Source organism: Haliotis rufescens, unplaced genomic scaffold (assembly GCF_023055435.1).
Source record: "Haliotis rufescens isolate VD_foot unplaced genomic scaffold, xgHalRufe1.0.p SCAF_47, whole genome shotgun sequence".
In the NCBI taxonomy this organism is placed as follows: domain Eukaryota; kingdom Metazoa; phylum Mollusca; class Gastropoda; order Lepetellida; family Haliotidae; genus Haliotis; species Haliotis rufescens.
Window position 1 is genome coordinate 1,006,155 of NW_025964190.1, and position 17,033 is coordinate 1,023,187.

At 41.8% G+C, this 17,033-nt stretch overlaps 1 protein-coding gene across 1 annotated transcript; it reads right to left on the minus strand.

Moving 5' to 3' along the window:
• Positions 1 to 3,311: 3,311 nt before the first annotated feature.
• On the minus strand, positions 3,312 to 8,747 carry LOC125372748 (laccase-23-like). Its single transcript, XM_048383322.1, has 5 exons — positions 8,742 to 8,747; positions 8,099 to 8,380; positions 5,627 to 5,812; positions 5,316 to 5,463; positions 3,312 to 3,987 (listed from the first exon to the last, which is right to left on the minus strand). Exons 1-5 carry the CDS (start codon positions 8,745 to 8,747, stop codon positions 3,731 to 3,733), a joined length of 879 nt encoding a protein of 292 aa, XP_048239279.1. The 3' UTR covers positions 3,312 to 3,730.
• Between the last annotated feature and the right edge of the window lie 8,286 nt (positions 8,748 to 17,033).

Sequence of the window (17,033 nt, forward strand, 5' to 3'; positions counted from 1 at the left end):
TGCCAGCGTGTGACCGATGCATTGTGATTGTATGGGCGCTTTGGTATGTGGCCTTTTTTCAAAATATTACTTGTTATCACCTTGAATGCTTACCTAAGAAAACATTGACAGTGAAATCGATCAGCCAGATGATATCCAGTCTCGGTTATCTGCCGAAGCAAATTCCATTGGGCATGAAACTCAAAGTAGTGATAAAAGTTATATGAAATCAACTGGATAGGTCCTTACTATTTCATACGTGTTTCGATGATCCGCTAAAACCGAACAAATGTAGAACGAAATTAACATTTTGAGTCAAACGGCAAAGTAATTTAAAAAACATTTTTGAGAATTGTTTCGTAAATATTCATAAAAGATTACCCGAAAAGGTATTTCTTTTAACTGATACATTTCCATGAAAGCCAAAGACCCTATGGTTATAGACAAACAAATCTCGAACAATTTTTATTCTTTCCAATCACCTGTTTGTATTCAGTAATCGCGATACAAGCCGGTAGTTGTGGACCCTCTTGCCAATCCCAGCAAACATTCCGAGTAATATAAAAAAGCTGGAAACAAAGGAAGGAAGCTGAGAAATATCTCGCAGGCATCCATAATGTTAATGGGTCATGGCTGTGTGGACACTCAATCTCCTTTCTCCCAAGGAGGAAAGCTGAGAAATATTTTCGGCGACATCCATAATGTTAAAGGGTCATGGCTGTCCGGAATCGCAGTCTTCTTTGTAAATAGGTATGTCTTTCTCAGACCGTTCATTGTCAGTTGAGCAGTCTGTCGTAGAAACGTAAATAATAAAACAGTTTTCAGCCATTAGTCTTTGTTCTGTGATACAAAATAGAAAATCAAATTCAATAAGAAGAGCGTAAAGGGCCACCTTATATTTCACACTTCTAAGAAATTTATGAAAATATAATGTCACCTTTATCTTTGTCGCTCACTGAACCCTTCTATTCATTCAAAATTCAAATAACTGACTCCTTTTCAAGTCATTAGTTCGGGTTCATTGGGACTACACCACGTCATAAAGCACAGGTTCTGCATCAATCACAACATTCTACAAAATGATGTTTCTTGGCTACGAGCTGGTGTTCCTTTTGTCAGCTGGTATTCCTTATATTTGGATGTATGGTAATACTGAAGAATCACCAAACCAACCTACCCCGTACAATCTACAAGACACACTGGATCGTCAGTGTCGACTTCTGATAACTGAAAGCTGTAAACTTGGACCATGGATAATACAAATGTGCCAAGGCAATATGCCACACATACATGCAAATAACAATGAACGACCAAAAACAACAACAATTCCAAGAACGAAATGGACAGAAGAGGATAAACGATCGGTGTTCAATTCCTCTTCACTTCGGCAGGACACACATCACTTCACGACCCTTGACACTGCGGCCTCAAAAGGCAGCTCCATAAACTGCCAGTGTCAGGGTAACAATTGTTCAGAGCCAAAGTTCATGATTGTTTTGTTCAAAGGGCAATCTGTGTACTTCAAGGCGTATGATAGTTTGACAAACACATTTTATAAGTGGGCTTCGTTAACTATACGTAAAGCTGACGCTCAAGCTGGAATGCAGGTGGACTCTTCTAGGTGTTACATCTATGTAGTGTTAAAGGAGAGATCAGATCTGTGGCAATTGGGGATAAAAAATGGACGAGTAGTTTCCAAAGGAAGAATTTATTCAGATGTTACAGCTTTTGCTCTTGATCGAATCAGGGACGAAATGTTTATTCTGACGCGTCGCCGTCATCAGTTCGAGTTGATAACAATGCCTCTACAGGAGCCAAAGAAACGAAAGACCCTAACTGCACATACCCTAGATCAGAAGGTTCCCATTATGTGGTGTGACGCAGACATCACGAGTGTGTACTGGTGGTGCCCTTCTGTGCTCTGCAGATACGACCACAGCACCAACAGAGTCACAACACTGGCTTTTGTCCGGTCTCGTAGACGCCATTTCATGGCAGTTGGCTCAGGGAAAGTATACTTCATGAACTTTGGCTTAAAAATATATGACGTAATCATCAATAAAGTCCACACAGTGAAGCAAATGTATGCCATGAAAATATATTCCTTCCTAGAAGTGACACAAGGAACTGTTATCTTTGCCCTTGAAATACGACAGCACATAAAAGTCATGTTATATAAGAAAGGACACCAAAAAATGACGTACATGAGAAAGGGTCTTAAAGGTTTAGATCACTTTGAGGTAACAGTTGGATAAGAAGCCTGGTATATTTTGGAATATTAACAATTGTACTGTGTTTTACAACCTCTTGATTTTAACTTCACAGACATAGTTGTCAGGTTTGATAAATGGCAAGTCATTCCAAAGCCCAAGCGTATGATGTGGTTTCTTTGATTGTTTTAAAACATTATTGTTTTCCAGAGAAATACTGGAACATCATTATGTCCTCAGGTTTTGCAAACATGCGAATTGGCTGCTGGATGCCCTTAACTGTGAAACTGTTGTGTTTTGTGTGTGTTGAACAAGTGTCTGAGTCAATATCCCGTCTCTAATCATATTGGTTAGAGGGATGGGAGAACAGAACGTAAGTAATAAAAAGCACCAAGCATCAAAGACCTGCATTATTGTCATCCCTATTAAGCTGACATGCCCTGTACAACTGAAATATTGTTCAAACCCACGTTAACTCACTCACCTACTGGCTTACCCTATCGTTACCCCAGAGTCACAAACTATTTATCATCCTTCGAGAATATTGTCACATACTGCTTTCTAAATGTGTAGTTCGATAGTTTCCAGCTGTGTGTGCCTCTTCCTGGCCACTTTGAGGAAAATAGAAAATAATATCTATATATGACGCCTTTGGCTAATATCTTCAAGTTAACTTAATAGCCAAGTGAAACCAGATGAGCTGAGTTGAGTTAAAATGGGGTCTAAGGTTGCCTTCAAGATTATTGCACTTATATAACGTGTGTGTGGCGACTTGTACAACTCGGGACTCTTAACATGTATATCCCACTGTGCCACATCTATAATTACAACGACTTGGGACGTCCTGTCCTGACTTCCACCCATGGCATACACAGTCGAACCTCGTTGTGTCGAACTTGGATATGTCGATTTCGCTGTTGTGTCGAACTCATTTCGGAGTTCCAAGTATTAAAAAAACACATGAAATGTCTGGAACCAAAGGTTACTCGAACTTTATTCCAGGCTCGAACGATTTCGACACAACGAGGTTCGGCTGTTCTTATGTCCCTTCATCATCAGCAAAGAGACAAACACTCGGCCACTTCAGACGGACAGGTACATTATCGTAACTAAACACGGATGTAGTGATATGAAATATTTTATTAGAAATATATATTTGTGATATAAAGACGCTATATTGATGATGTATTGCCGATGTGAAGAGGTACATTGTGACTCTCATTCCTTTATGTATTTATGTGTTCAGTGTATGATCAAAACAAGACTTTCTCGTAACCTATCACGATTCTAAGACAACCTTTTTGATATGATCTGCTGCACATCGAGCACTGGATTTAAAATCTCTTTCCTCTTACATCGAGTGCTCGGATTCAACCATCAATACTTTGTCCACATGATCACTTAGCTGAACATCTTTAGTAATGTAGCAAACAAAAAATGTCGGTGTCAATAAAATTTTGATCTTCTCCAAAAAGACATGCACCAATGTCTATGCACGACACGACGCCCCGTTGAGTGTAATTATATGAATATCGTTCATTTCACATGGATTTGATGCACAAGATGCTTAAAATGGCAGCATACATCAACAGCCAGGACTCTCTGTGGTTGCGTCCTGCTCCATTGACGGGGCACCGGGGCTTCTCCTCCACATCGACCTCCTCTTTGTACTGCCAGTTCCCACACTTGGGGAAGTGTTTGGGGGGTCGGGGCATCTGGTTCAACTCCCCAACCTGCACGATGAGGCCCATCCCGATTGACTGATGGAAGTCAATGTGGCAGTGCATCAGCCAGAAACCTGATAATATTAAAAGCAAGAGTGAGTGAGTGTATGTTTAAGTGAGTGTTTAAGTGAGTGAGCGAGTGAGTGAGTCAGTCAGTCTTGTTTTAGGCCGAACTCAGCAATATTCCAGCTATATTACGGCAGTCTGTAAATAACCCTGTCTGGATCACACAAATCAGTGACTGACATCTTGAACATCGATCTACGCAAATGAGATACGATGACGTGCATCAACCAAGTCACCAAGCTTGATCACCCGATCCCGTTAGTCGCCTCTTACGACAAGCATAGTCGCCTTTTACGGCACGCCTGGGTTACTGAACACTTCCATAAACCTGGTATCACTATCCAGTATATATGTAAATGAGGGTGCTAAGCATGAACTATATTCAATACATCTAAATGATGCGATGGCAAATTTGTCAAAAACCTTTACATAACATTCCACAAAAGTCAATTTTTGAGTCCCGATTGATGAGAGCTCAAGTAAGCCAACGTCGCCGTGTACCATCAACTCGCGTAATCCACATTTAGTCTGATGATCGTGTACCATCAACTCGCGTAATCCACATTTAGTCTGATGATCGTGTACCATCAACTCGCGTAATCCACATTTAGTCTGATGATCATGTACCATCAACTCGCGTAATCCACATTTAGTCTGATGATCATGTACTACCAACTCGCGTAATCCACATTTAGTCTGATGATCGTGTACCATCAACTCGCGTAATCCACATTTAGTCTGATGATCATGTACCATCAACTCGCGTAATCCACATTTAGTCTGATGATCATGTACTACCAACTCGCGTAATCCACATTTAGTCTGATGATCATGTACCATCAACTCGCGTAATCCACATTTAGTCTGATGATCATGTACTACCAACTCGCGTAATCCACATTTAGTCTGATGATCGTGTACCATCAACTCGCGTAATCCGCATTTACTCTGATGATCGTGCACCACCATGAATCACATATTAAGATTTCAAACCTTCAGTCTGATCATGTGCATTTGTTTGTCTGTTTAACGCCGCACTCAGCAATTTTCAAGCTATATGAAGGCTGTCCGTAAATCGAGTCTGGACCAGACAATCAAGTGATTGATATCCTGAGTATCGGTCTACTCATTTGTGATATGATGACATGCATCAACTTGCTCAGCGAGCCTGACCACCCGATCCCGTTAGTCGCCTCTTACGACAAGCAAAGCCGCCTTTCAATCATAGGGTTTTCATGGCAAAACATGATGATCGTGTCACCTACTCGGGTTATCATGTTGAATAGTGTTGTCAGGAAACATGCCTACGTAATCATCGTACAAAGTGATGACCTACCCGGGTTATCAGCATGAAACCTGATGATTGTGTAACCCCCATCAGCAACCGTGACAGTATCTTTAGCTATGGGTGTTTCTAGATTCCTCTCTATCAGACCAGCTTCATCCATCATTTTTATCTCTTCTAAAGAGGTTGATTGGTTGACCTGGTAAATAAGAACTTTTTACTAGGAGAGCATCGCAATGTTTGACAGTGAGAAACGTTTACAGTGTACTCGACGTTAAAAGTCAACGCTTTAACTAGGCTACTCAGACAATCTCATTTACAAATGGTGCAATGGATATGACTAGTAATAAGTGACGCCTCACCCTGTCCATCGCAACTACCCGGAAGTGATGGCCATGCAGATGTATCGGGTGGTTGGCGTTGAAGGTCACGCCCTCATCAATGAGCACCATCTCCACGGTGTCGTCCAGGTCGACCTTGATGACGTGGATACACTCACAGTATTGATGCGTGCAGTTCCTGGTGTTGTGGGAGCCGCAGAACATGTCCTGAGAGGAGAAGGTATCTGGTCATGCGTGTTTGAATATCTGCATAGCCTTTTGTTTCAGTGTTGATCTCACTTACCGCCTCCGTGGTCTAGTGGTAGAGCGTCCGCCAAGAGAGCGGAAGTTCCGGGGTACGATCCCCGGCCGCGTCAAACCAAAAGACGTTATAAGATGGCACTTGTTGTTACCCTGCCTGGTGCGCGGCATGAAGGGGCTAATCGAGGACTGGTGGGTGTCTTAGTGGGGTATTTATGTTAAACTGTGGCATGGTATCTTAGTGCGAGAGAACTATAAAATTGGCATTGGTCCGGCCCACGTGTAATCAGCCAATCTAACACACACACACACACACACACACACACACACACACACACACACACACACGAGTATGGTTTTACGCCGCTTTTAGCAATATTCCAGCAATATCACGGCGGGGGACACCAGAAATGGGCTTCACACATTGTACCCATGTCGGGAATCGAACCTGGGTCTTCGGCGTGACGAGCGAACGCTTTAACCACTAGGCTACCCGACCGCCCCTATGTATGCACGTAGCTAAAAAGGGGGCAATAATCTTGAATGTGACATCAAACCCCATTTCACCTAACATCCTTCTTAGCAGGAAAAACCACTACCAACACAATTGCACTGAAAAGGTTATGTTTTTGTTTGTCCTATTTCCAGATTATGTGGTTTTATTTCATTAATTAACAAAGTGACATATTTCTCTCTTTTTTGCCGGGGGCTGCTAGCGGCTATTGGGTATAAACAGCAGTATTTCAGCTGCATGTCGCCCCCTTGTCTTGGAATTTGTTCAATTACATTTCATCAGTTCATAAATTGCATGAAACCGCTGCATTTACAGCGGAAGTATGACCTCGTTTTACGGTTCCACGGTCGCGACGTTTGACCCCACTTCACCCGATGTTATTAACCCAGTACAGTACCCATCCATTCGTCAAATGCGAGTAATTTAGTAATTATTGTATTCCATGTTGTTCATTAATAGATCTCAACATCCTGACTAGATATCGGTTTATTATGATTCCATCTTTGACGAATATCGTCAGAATGTAAAAGGAAGTTAAAACTAGTTTCCATGACTGGTTGGTATCAATTATGACTTTGTTGATTGCCCATTTGTCATAGACAAAAAAGAGGTACAATGATTGTTATGTTGGTACAAGAAACAGCTGAACTTGTTTCTAAACATCTCAGCTGAACCATCATGTTTACACACAAATTGCCTCCGATTCACAGATGGCAGAAAACGTTGTTGGCGACGGAGCGGCGAGCGGTATGCCAGGGCAACCATTCTTGACCATGATCGATATTGGGGCGGTAGTGTCATGGTGTGGGGCGGTATATATCACACATGGAAGGCGACTAATTTGGTTGTTGTGAATGGACATTTGACTGGCCAGCAATATGTTGACGAAATTGGAACTGCAAGATAACATTGCTGGACCACATCGTGCCCGGGTCGTCACCGATTATTACCGACGAGAAGGCAAACGAACATTGGACTGGGCCGCTAGGTCCCCTTATGTACATGTCCCCAATAGATGATCTGAGAGATGTTCTCGCCAGAGACCCAGCTAGTAGCCCAGCTTTGGATAGCTCTTCAGGCGGAATGACGGCCTATACCATGGCCAATCATACGACAGTTAATCAAAGGTGTCGTGCATGTATCACCCAACATGGTGGACACAACAGATATTGATCTCCACGCCCGAAATAAATTGTGAAGACATATATGGTCATTACACCTTCAAAATCATTTAATCAGTTCCCTTATTATATCTAAGAGGATGTGCGTGCATATTAGTTGATTACTCCCGCCACAAAGAGCGCCGAAGTTATAGGAAGGGGGATGTAAATCGGTTGCAAGATAAATGGAAAACGGTTATAACGAATTAAGTAATAATTTATATAATTTACAAAATACATTTCTCTAATCTTCCATATTGTGGAGGTTACATTTCTCAGGACATCAACATATGTTCCACTGATATATATCATGACGCTTCATCAAGCTGTTTTTTTTGTTTTTTGTTGTTGTTTTCTTTTTCTTTTGGGGGGGGGGGGGGGGGGGGGTAGCCTAATGGTTAAAGCGTTCGCTGGTCACGCCGAAGACCCAGGTTCGATTACCGACACGGGTACAATGAAGCCCCCCGCCGTGATACTGCTGGAATATTGCTAAAAGCGGCGTAAAACCATACTCACTCACTCACTCACTGTTTTGGGGGTAAGGTTAACTCCGGTTAACACATGCTTGTTTGAACTCACCTTGGGAATATCATCATACTGAGACAACGGGGGTGACGGTGGTGCAATGTTGGTGATGTGGTTCATCTGTGGCAAATATAGTCTCTTGTTCCGGTTGACGGCAGCCAAGGGGTATAACTCTTCGTGATTGAAAACGTAGTTGTCTACCTTGTTGAAGTCCATTGCAAAGTAGAACTTCTTATCGGGCACCTGTTTCATGTGAAGGGGGTCTGCCAGGGTGGTGTTCAGCCACGACACGGGGGTCAGGTCAGGGGTGCCCTTCTTGTTCCAGGGGTTCAAAAGCTTTAACAAGGATTAGTTAGTGTTACAACACACAAGCTGCCCGACAAAAGACAGTACACATTTGAAAACTACCAAAATATTACAAACGCTATCAAAAGGTTGATGTCTGAAAACAGACACAGCAAACTAAAGGTCCAAAACACAACTATGATACCCGTATCAAAATACATCAGCATCTAATAAGAAATGACTGTGGGTGTGCTATTAGGTAAAGATATATAGATACGCATCTGGAAACGTGCCACAGAGATTGGCAAATGAGGAATGTAAAACATGACTCTGACGGATTGTTATGACCTTGTGAAGCCAACTCTCTTAGTCTGTAGGTCTACCTGGCTGGGTCACCTGTCATGCATATTACCTCCATGCTTAACTTCCCTCCCTCCGCCCCCTCTCATAGTCTGTCGATCCACTGGGCTGGGTCACCTGTCATGCATATCACGTTCATGCTTAACTTCCCTCCCTCCGAGGGTGGTCTGGTAGCCTAGTGGTTAAAGCGTTCGCTCGTCACGCCGAAGACCCGGGTTCGATTCCCGACATGGGTAAAATGTGTGAAGCCCATTTCTGGTGTCCCCCGCCGTGATGTTGCTGGAATATTGCTAAAAGCGGCGTTAAACCATACTCACTCACTCCCTCCCTCCGCCCCCTCTCTTAGTCTGTAGGTCCACTAGGCTGTGTTTCCTGTCATGCAAATCACCTCCATCCTTACCTTCCCTCCCTCCGCCCACTCTCATAGTCTGTAGGTCCACTAGGCTGTGTCTAATGTCGTGTATATCACGTCCATGCTTACCTTCCCTCTGCCTACTCACCTCGTATGCAGGTCCACTTGGCTGTGTCTAATGTCGTGTATATCACGTCCATGCTTGCCTTCCCTCTGCCTACTCACTTCGTATGTAGGCCCACAAGGTTGTGTTTCCTGTCGTGTATATCACCTTCATGCTTACCTTCCATCTGCCTACTCACTTCCTATGTAGGTCCACTTGGCTGTGTCTAATGTCGTGTATATCACCTCCATACTTACCTTCCCTCTGCCTACTCACTTCGTATGTAGGCCCTCAAGGTTGTGTTTCCTGTCATGTATATCACCTCCATGCTTACCTTCCCTCTGCCTACTCACTTCCTATGTAGGTCCACTTGGCTGTGTCTAATGTCGTGTACATAACCTCCATGCCTACCTTCCCTCTGCCTACTCACTTCGTATGTAGGTCCACTTGGCTGTGTCTAATGTCATGTATATCACCTCCATGCCTGTTACAGGTGACCGAGATTGACCACCCGATGTTCAAGTCGCCTCTTACGGGTGACCGAGATTTTAACCCGATCTATAGTGTGGCCTCTTACAGGTGAGCGAGACTGACCATCCGATCCTCGCCTCTTACAGCTGACCGAGACTGACCACCCGACCCACGCCTCTTACAGGTAACCGAGACTGACCAACCGATCCACGTCTCTTAGAGGTAAGCGAGACTGACCACCCGATCCACGCCTCTTATTGGTGACCGAGACTGACCAACCGATCCACGCCTCTTAAAGGTATTCGAGACTGGCCGACCGAGCTGATCAGTCTCCTCTGACGACAAAAATAAATTTCTGGCCAGGGGTCCTATTCTAGCCCTATATTTCGTAACTACTTCCCTTCTCAACCCCAACTGCCATATTTATTCTGATACATCATACAGCGATGGCTGTTCTCTTGTTCTATAGTGTCTGTATCATTATCGCCGCTCGTACAAGGCATTACTAAAAACACGGTCGCTTTTGTTTGTAAATTAACGATCTCTACTGTCTTATCGTGTCTACATCAAAGGACGCACGGAATCCAATTGCCTGATTTTAAACGACATATGTTTGTTTTTTAAATGTCCACCTATAGGGTTGGAGAAACATGAAAGACATTGATTAAGTTTAATGCTTCTTTTGATATAAAAAAATAGGTAACTTTAATTAAATACCATGATAGATTACGAGTTTACGATGTTTTTGTATTTAACTGTGAAATAGGTTTGTAGTAGGTTGATCAAAGTCATTAGGAATGATTTATATTTCGTGAAATGTGATTTTTTATTGTTTCTACTTGACCCATTCCCAATCAAACCTCGGATGTTTCTGGTTGAAATCAATAATTTATAGATGAGTGAAAATAATTATGTATTTTTTATTTCAATTTCACAAATACTCTTACCGACATTGACATGAAGAGTGTGTCAATGTGGCCATTCAAAGTCAAATTTCGGAAGGCAAACTTTTTACAGAACAGAACAAAAACAAGAACAAAAACATTAAAGTTAAACAATAAATTGTCGGTAGGTAAAACAATACAAGACCTCATCTAACAACTGAACATCTGAATCATATTGATATATTGTTCGTTGTTTACGTGTTGTTTTACGCCGTACTCAACAATATTCCTTCCAGAGGAAGGCGGCCTGTAATGATGGGAATGATCCGTCGGTGCCAACCATATGACTGACCACCCGATCCATGATGCTATCTTAATGACAAGCAGTATCATTTAATTTTTTTTTTGATTGTTGTTTAACGCCGCACTCAGCAACATTCCAGCTATATGACGGCGGTCTGTAAATAATCGAGTCTGGACCAGACAATCCAGGGGTTGACATCATGAGCATCGTACCACGCAATTGGGATCGATGACATGCATCAACCAAGTCAGCGAGCCTGACCACCCGATCCCGTTAGTCGCCTCTTACGACAAGCATAGTCGCTTTTTACGACAAGCATGGGTTGCTGAAGATCTATCCTACCCCGGATCTTCACGGGTTTCATTTCAAATTGGTGCCTCTGAACCAAGTTGCTGAGAGCTTGGGAATGTGTATTGCTTCTGTCATCGTGTGGGTAACAAATTTATTTTAAATGAAATAGAGCTTCTCGTGTATGGTTCTCGTGGATTTGCGCTATGGAGTTATTGAGGGCGAGTTCATCAACAAGCCGAGAATATACACATGATTGTAGCCTGTTCCAAATGAATCAATAAATTTTATATATATCTCAGATGTTTACCACTTTGATGAAACCCATGAACACGAGTGTGGTTCTGGCAAACCTAGACACATTATCGGGGCGAACCGGGATTCGAACCCACAATCATAGGTTTCTTGCGTGCCCAAGGAATGCAATACTGTGTGAGCATCAAGGAGCAGGTCTAAGGGTTTGTTTTTCTCTTCAGATATCATTGTCCACTCCACGCCTGTGGGGACACGGGTGGCCCAGTCGTCTAAGGCGCCGCGATTCGCTGTGCAGAGTTGCGTCCCTTGGGCACGCCAGAAACCTATGATTGTGGGTTCGAATCCCGGTTCGCCCTGATTATGTTTCTAGGTTTGTCAGCACCATACCCGTGCTCGTGGGTTTCACCGAAGTGGTAAACGTCTGAGACCTGCATCACTTCGAGCTTTCCTCCCACATTAAGCTGACACGCCGGGATATTACTGGAATACTGTTAAAAGCGGCGTTAAACCAAACTCACTCACTCGCTGACGCCTGTACATGAACATACAACTGCAACGCAAGAGCGATGAGAGCGATGAATCAGACTCTCTTACAACAAAGTTCTGTTCACATATCACACATCACTTGTTCGAACAAGACACCTCATTCAGTCCGTCATGAACATTTGTAATACTCTTTACAATTATATTCTTAATGAACTCGGTGCCGATACTGTCTTAACGTTAGTCTCTCGTTTCTGAGAAAAGAAATCCGTAACAGCGACAACGTCATCGGACTGGTTCACTTGCCAAAGATTTTAAGTGATTATGTTTGTGTGCCGCCGATGCATTGTGATTTTATGAGCGCTTCCATATATATGGCCTTTTTTTCAAAATATTAGTTGTTATTGTCTTTAATGCATACCAATGAAAACCTTGACAGTGAAATCAATCTGCCAGATGATATCCAGTCTCAGTTATCTGCCGAAGAAGATTCCACTGGGCATAAAACTGAAAGTAGTGATAATAGTTATATGAATGGATGACTAAAATCAGAAATTCAACTCATTGAAAACAGTCAAGGCAAATTTTGATAGGTCCCTACTATTTCATACGTGTTTCGATGATTCGCCAACCCTGAACAGATATAGAACAAAATTATCATTTTGAGTCTGTTATGAAGAAATACCCTTCAGAGTATACAAAACGGCCAAATAATTTAAAAACATTTTGAAAAGTATTTCGTAACTATTCATTAAATATCACTCTAAAAAGTTTTTCTTTTTACTGATGCATTTTCATGACAGCCAAAGACCCTATGGTTATTGAAGACAAACAAACATCGAAACGTTTTTATTCTTTCCAATCACCTGTTTGTATTCAGTAATCGCGATACAAGCCGGTAGTTGTGGACCCTCTTGCCAATCCCAGCAACAATTCCGATTCATATAAAAATGCTGGAAACAAAGGAAGGAAGCTGAGAAACATCTCGTAGACATCCATAATGTTAATGGGTCATGGCTGTGTGGACACTCAGTCTCCTTTCTCCCAAGGAAGAAAGCTGAGAATTATTTTCGCCGACATCCATAATGTTAAAGGGTCATGACTGTCTGGAATCGCAGTCCTCTTTTTAAATAGATATGCGTTTCTCAGACCGTTCATTGTCAGTTGAGCAGCCTGTCGTAGATACGTAAATAATAGAACGGTTTTCAGCTATTGTTTTTTGTTCTGTGATACAAAATAGAAAATCAAATTCTATAAGGAGAGCGTAAACTGCCACCTGATATTTCACACTTCTAAGACATTTATGAAAATATAATGTCACCTTTAACATTGTCGCTGACTGAACCCTTCTATCCATTCAAAATTAAAATTACTGACTCTTTTTCAGGTCATTAGTTCGAGTTCATTGGGACTACACCACGTTATAAAGCACAGGTTCTGTATCAATCTCAACATTGAACAAAATGATGTTTCTTGGCTTGGAGCTGGTGTTCCTTTTGTCAGCTGGTATTCCTTATATTAGGATGTATGGTAATACTGAAGACTCACCAAACCAACCTACCCCACACAATCTACAAGACACACTGGATCGTCAGTGTCGACTAATGAGAACTGAAAGCTGTAAGCATGGACCATGGATACTACAAATTTGCCAACGCAATGCGTCACACGTACATCTAAAGAACAAAGAACGACCAAAGACAACAACACTCCCAAGAACGAAATGGACAGAAGAGGATAAACGATCGGTGTTCAATTCCTCTTCACTTCGGCAGGACATACTTCAATCAACGACCCTTGACACTGCGGCCTCAAATGGCAGCTCCATAAACTGCCAGTGTCAGGGTAACAATTGTTCAGAGCCAAAGTTCATGATTGTTTTGTTCAAAGGGCGGTCTGTGTACTTCAAGGCGTATGATAGTTCGAAAAACACGTTTTATAAGTGGGCTTCGTTAACTATCCGTATTGCTGACGCTCGAGCTAGAATGCAGGTGGATTATTCTAGGTGTTACATCTATGTAGTGTTAAAGGGGAGATCAGTTTTGTTGCAATATGGAATAAGAAATGGACGAGCAGTTTCCAAAAGAAGAATTTGTTCAGATGTTACAGCTTTCGCTCTTGATCGAATCAGGAACGACTTGTTTATTCTGAAGCGCCGCCGTCATCAGTTCGAGTTGATAACAGTGCCTCTACAGGAGCCAAAGAAACGAATGACAATACCAGCACAGACCCTAGATCAGAGGGTTCCCATTTTGTGGTGTGACGCAGACATCACGAGTGTGTACTGGTGGTGCCCTTCTGTGCTCTGCAGATACGACCACAGCACGAACAGAGTCACAACACTGGATTTTGTCCGGTCTCATAGACATCATGTCATGGCAGTTGGCTCAGGGAAAGTATACTTCATGAACAATGGCTTACAAATATATGACATAATCATCAATAAAGTCCACAGAGTGAAGCAAATGTATGCCATGAAAAGATATTCCTTCCTAGACGTGACACAAGGAACTGTTATCTTTACCCGTGAAATACACCAGCACATAAAAGTCATGTTATATAAGAAAGGACACCGTAAAATGATGCATATGAGAAAGGGTCTTAAAGGTTTAGATCACTTTGAGGTAACAGTTGGATAAGAAGCCTCGTATATTTTAGAACATTAACAATTATACTGTGTTTTAAAACCACCTGATTTTAACTCCACAGACATAGTTGTCAGGTTTGATAAATGGCAAGTCATCCCAAAGCCCAAGCGTATGATGTGCTTGCTTGGATTGTTTTAAAACATTATTGTTTTCCAGAAAAATACTGGAACATCATTATGTCCTCAGGCTTTGCAAAAATGCGAATTGTCTGCTGGACATTCTGAATGTCCTTAACTGTGAAACTGTTGTATTTTGTGTGTGTTGAACCAGTGTCTGAGTAAATATCCCGTCTCTAATCATATTGGTTAGAGGGATGGGAGAACAGAACCTAAGTAATAAAAAGCTTTAAACGCCAACGACCTGCATTATTGTCATCCTTATTAAGCTGACATGCCCTGTATAACTGAAATATTGTTCAAACCCACGTCAACTCACTCACTCACTCACTCGCTTACGCTTTCCTTGCTCCAGAGTCACAAACTATGTATAATCCTTTGAGAATATTGTAACATACTGCTTCCTAAATGTGTAGTTCCATAGTTTCCAGCTGTGTGTGCCTCTTCCAGGCCACCTTGTGAAAAATGGAAACTATTTTCTATATATGACGCCTTTGGCTACTGTCTAATATCTACAGGTTAACTTAATAGCGAAGTGAAATCAGATGAACTGAGGTGAGTTGAAATGGGGTTAAAGGTTGCCTTCAAGATTATTGCACTTATATAATATGGGTGTGTTGCGGCTTGTACTACTCCGGACTCATGCGGCAGCTTAATATGTATATCCCACTGTGTCATATCTCTAATTTACACCGACTCGGGACGTCCTGTCCTGGACTAACACCATGGCATATACAATTGAACCTCGTTGTGTCGAACTTGGATATGTCGAATTCGCTGTTGTGTCAAACTCATTTCGGAGTCCTCAGAATTAAAATATATCATATAATTCCCCTGATGTCTGGAACGAAAGATAACCCGAACTTTATTCCAGGTCCCAACGATTTCGACACACCGAGGTTCGTCTGTTTTTATGTCCCTTCACCATCAGCAAAGAGACAAACACTCGGCCTCTTCAGACTCACATGTTCAATATCGTAATTAAATACGGATGGAGTGATATAAACTATTTTATTAGAAATAATTATTTGTGATAAAAAGACGCCATGTTGATGATTAAATCTGGTTGGAATATAGTACTTCGAATAATGTCTCACATACCCTTTCGGGGCTTTTTAACAACAAACAAACAATTTATTTATTGCCTCATTAAATGGAGATCTAAACAAACAGAAGGAACTGGAGTTTGTCAGGGAAACATATTTCAACTCCAAACAGCAATGCGTAAAACATACAAAGGAATATACAACGAGGGTAGTTCGTGGCTTCACATAAACCATAAATATTAGTCACACATCAGTAAAACCTCCTTTGAATTTCAGCCATGCACCAGCTTTGTAATCGCTGCCCTGTAGCTGGCGTAGACAGGCAGTCAACACGTCTTAACTGGAAACAACTCTACAGAAGTGATTTGAGTTTTGGGAAGAAATGCTGGGGGCATTCATAAGTAATTCAAATCTACAACTGCACCTCCTGCCTTGCGTAACGTGTGCATTCACACTGGCTAATAGATCATATATTGATAAGTAAGGAGCGTTGAAACATCTGATCTGATCACTCATTATCATTTATTCTGTTATTTTGATTACGTCACACAATGTTACATTCAATGTTGCATATTATAAAAAAGCTCATTGTCCATATCTCTAAAACTCGATGTTAAAAAGAAAGTACTTGAATAACGATACTGATAAAACATGTACTTGTTGTTCATATTTAATGCTTTTTCTCTCCATGTCAGATGACACTTTCCTTGAAGACAAAACTCCTAACATAAAAACTGTTATACCAAATAACACTTCATATAACATTAGGCGCCACAACTACACTGTGAATTGCAGATGAAAAGAGTAAAAGCAAACGGAATGAAAGTTGTGGAGCATCGGTCTTTCACTTTGGAATTTCATCAATGGCGAATGTATCAGTCAAAGTAAACATTTACAGTAAACTACATTTATAACGAACAGGTTTATAACCAACTGATGGATACAACAAACTTGTCTTTTCGGTCCCGGCCATTTGTTGTATATACGTTGCATATATGCTTAAAACGAAGGAAGGTTATAACGAACTAAAATTAGCGGTTCCTTTGAGTTCTTTATAACCGTAGTTTACTGTACCAATATTGAGGTGATCAATCGGCATGTGATATTTGTAATTTTCTGTCTTAACCAGACCAACAAAATATGGCAGAGTCGTGTGGCCATACCTCATAGGTCCAACATCAAAGAAAGTTAAAGGTTTGCATCCATGTGGATATTAGTGAGTGAGTGAGTGAGTTGGGTTTGACGCCGCTTTTAACAGTATTCCAGTTATATCACAGCGTGTCAGCTTAATGTTGGAGGAAAGCCCGAAGGGATGCAGGTCTCAGACGTTTACCACTTCGGTGAAACCCACGAGCACGGGTATGGTGCTGACAAACCTAGAAACATATTTGGGT

Coding starts and splice junctions, on each gene's coding strand:
- LOC125372748 (XM_048383322.1), bottom strand. Junction 5,464..5,626: donor GGGTAGTTGCGATGGACAGG/GTGAGGCGTCAC, acceptor CTTATTTACCAG/GTCAACCAATCAACCTCTTT. Junction 3,988..5,315: donor GTTTCATGCTGATAACCCGG/GTAGGTCATCAC, acceptor TAATATTATCAG/GTTTCTGGCTGATGCACTGC.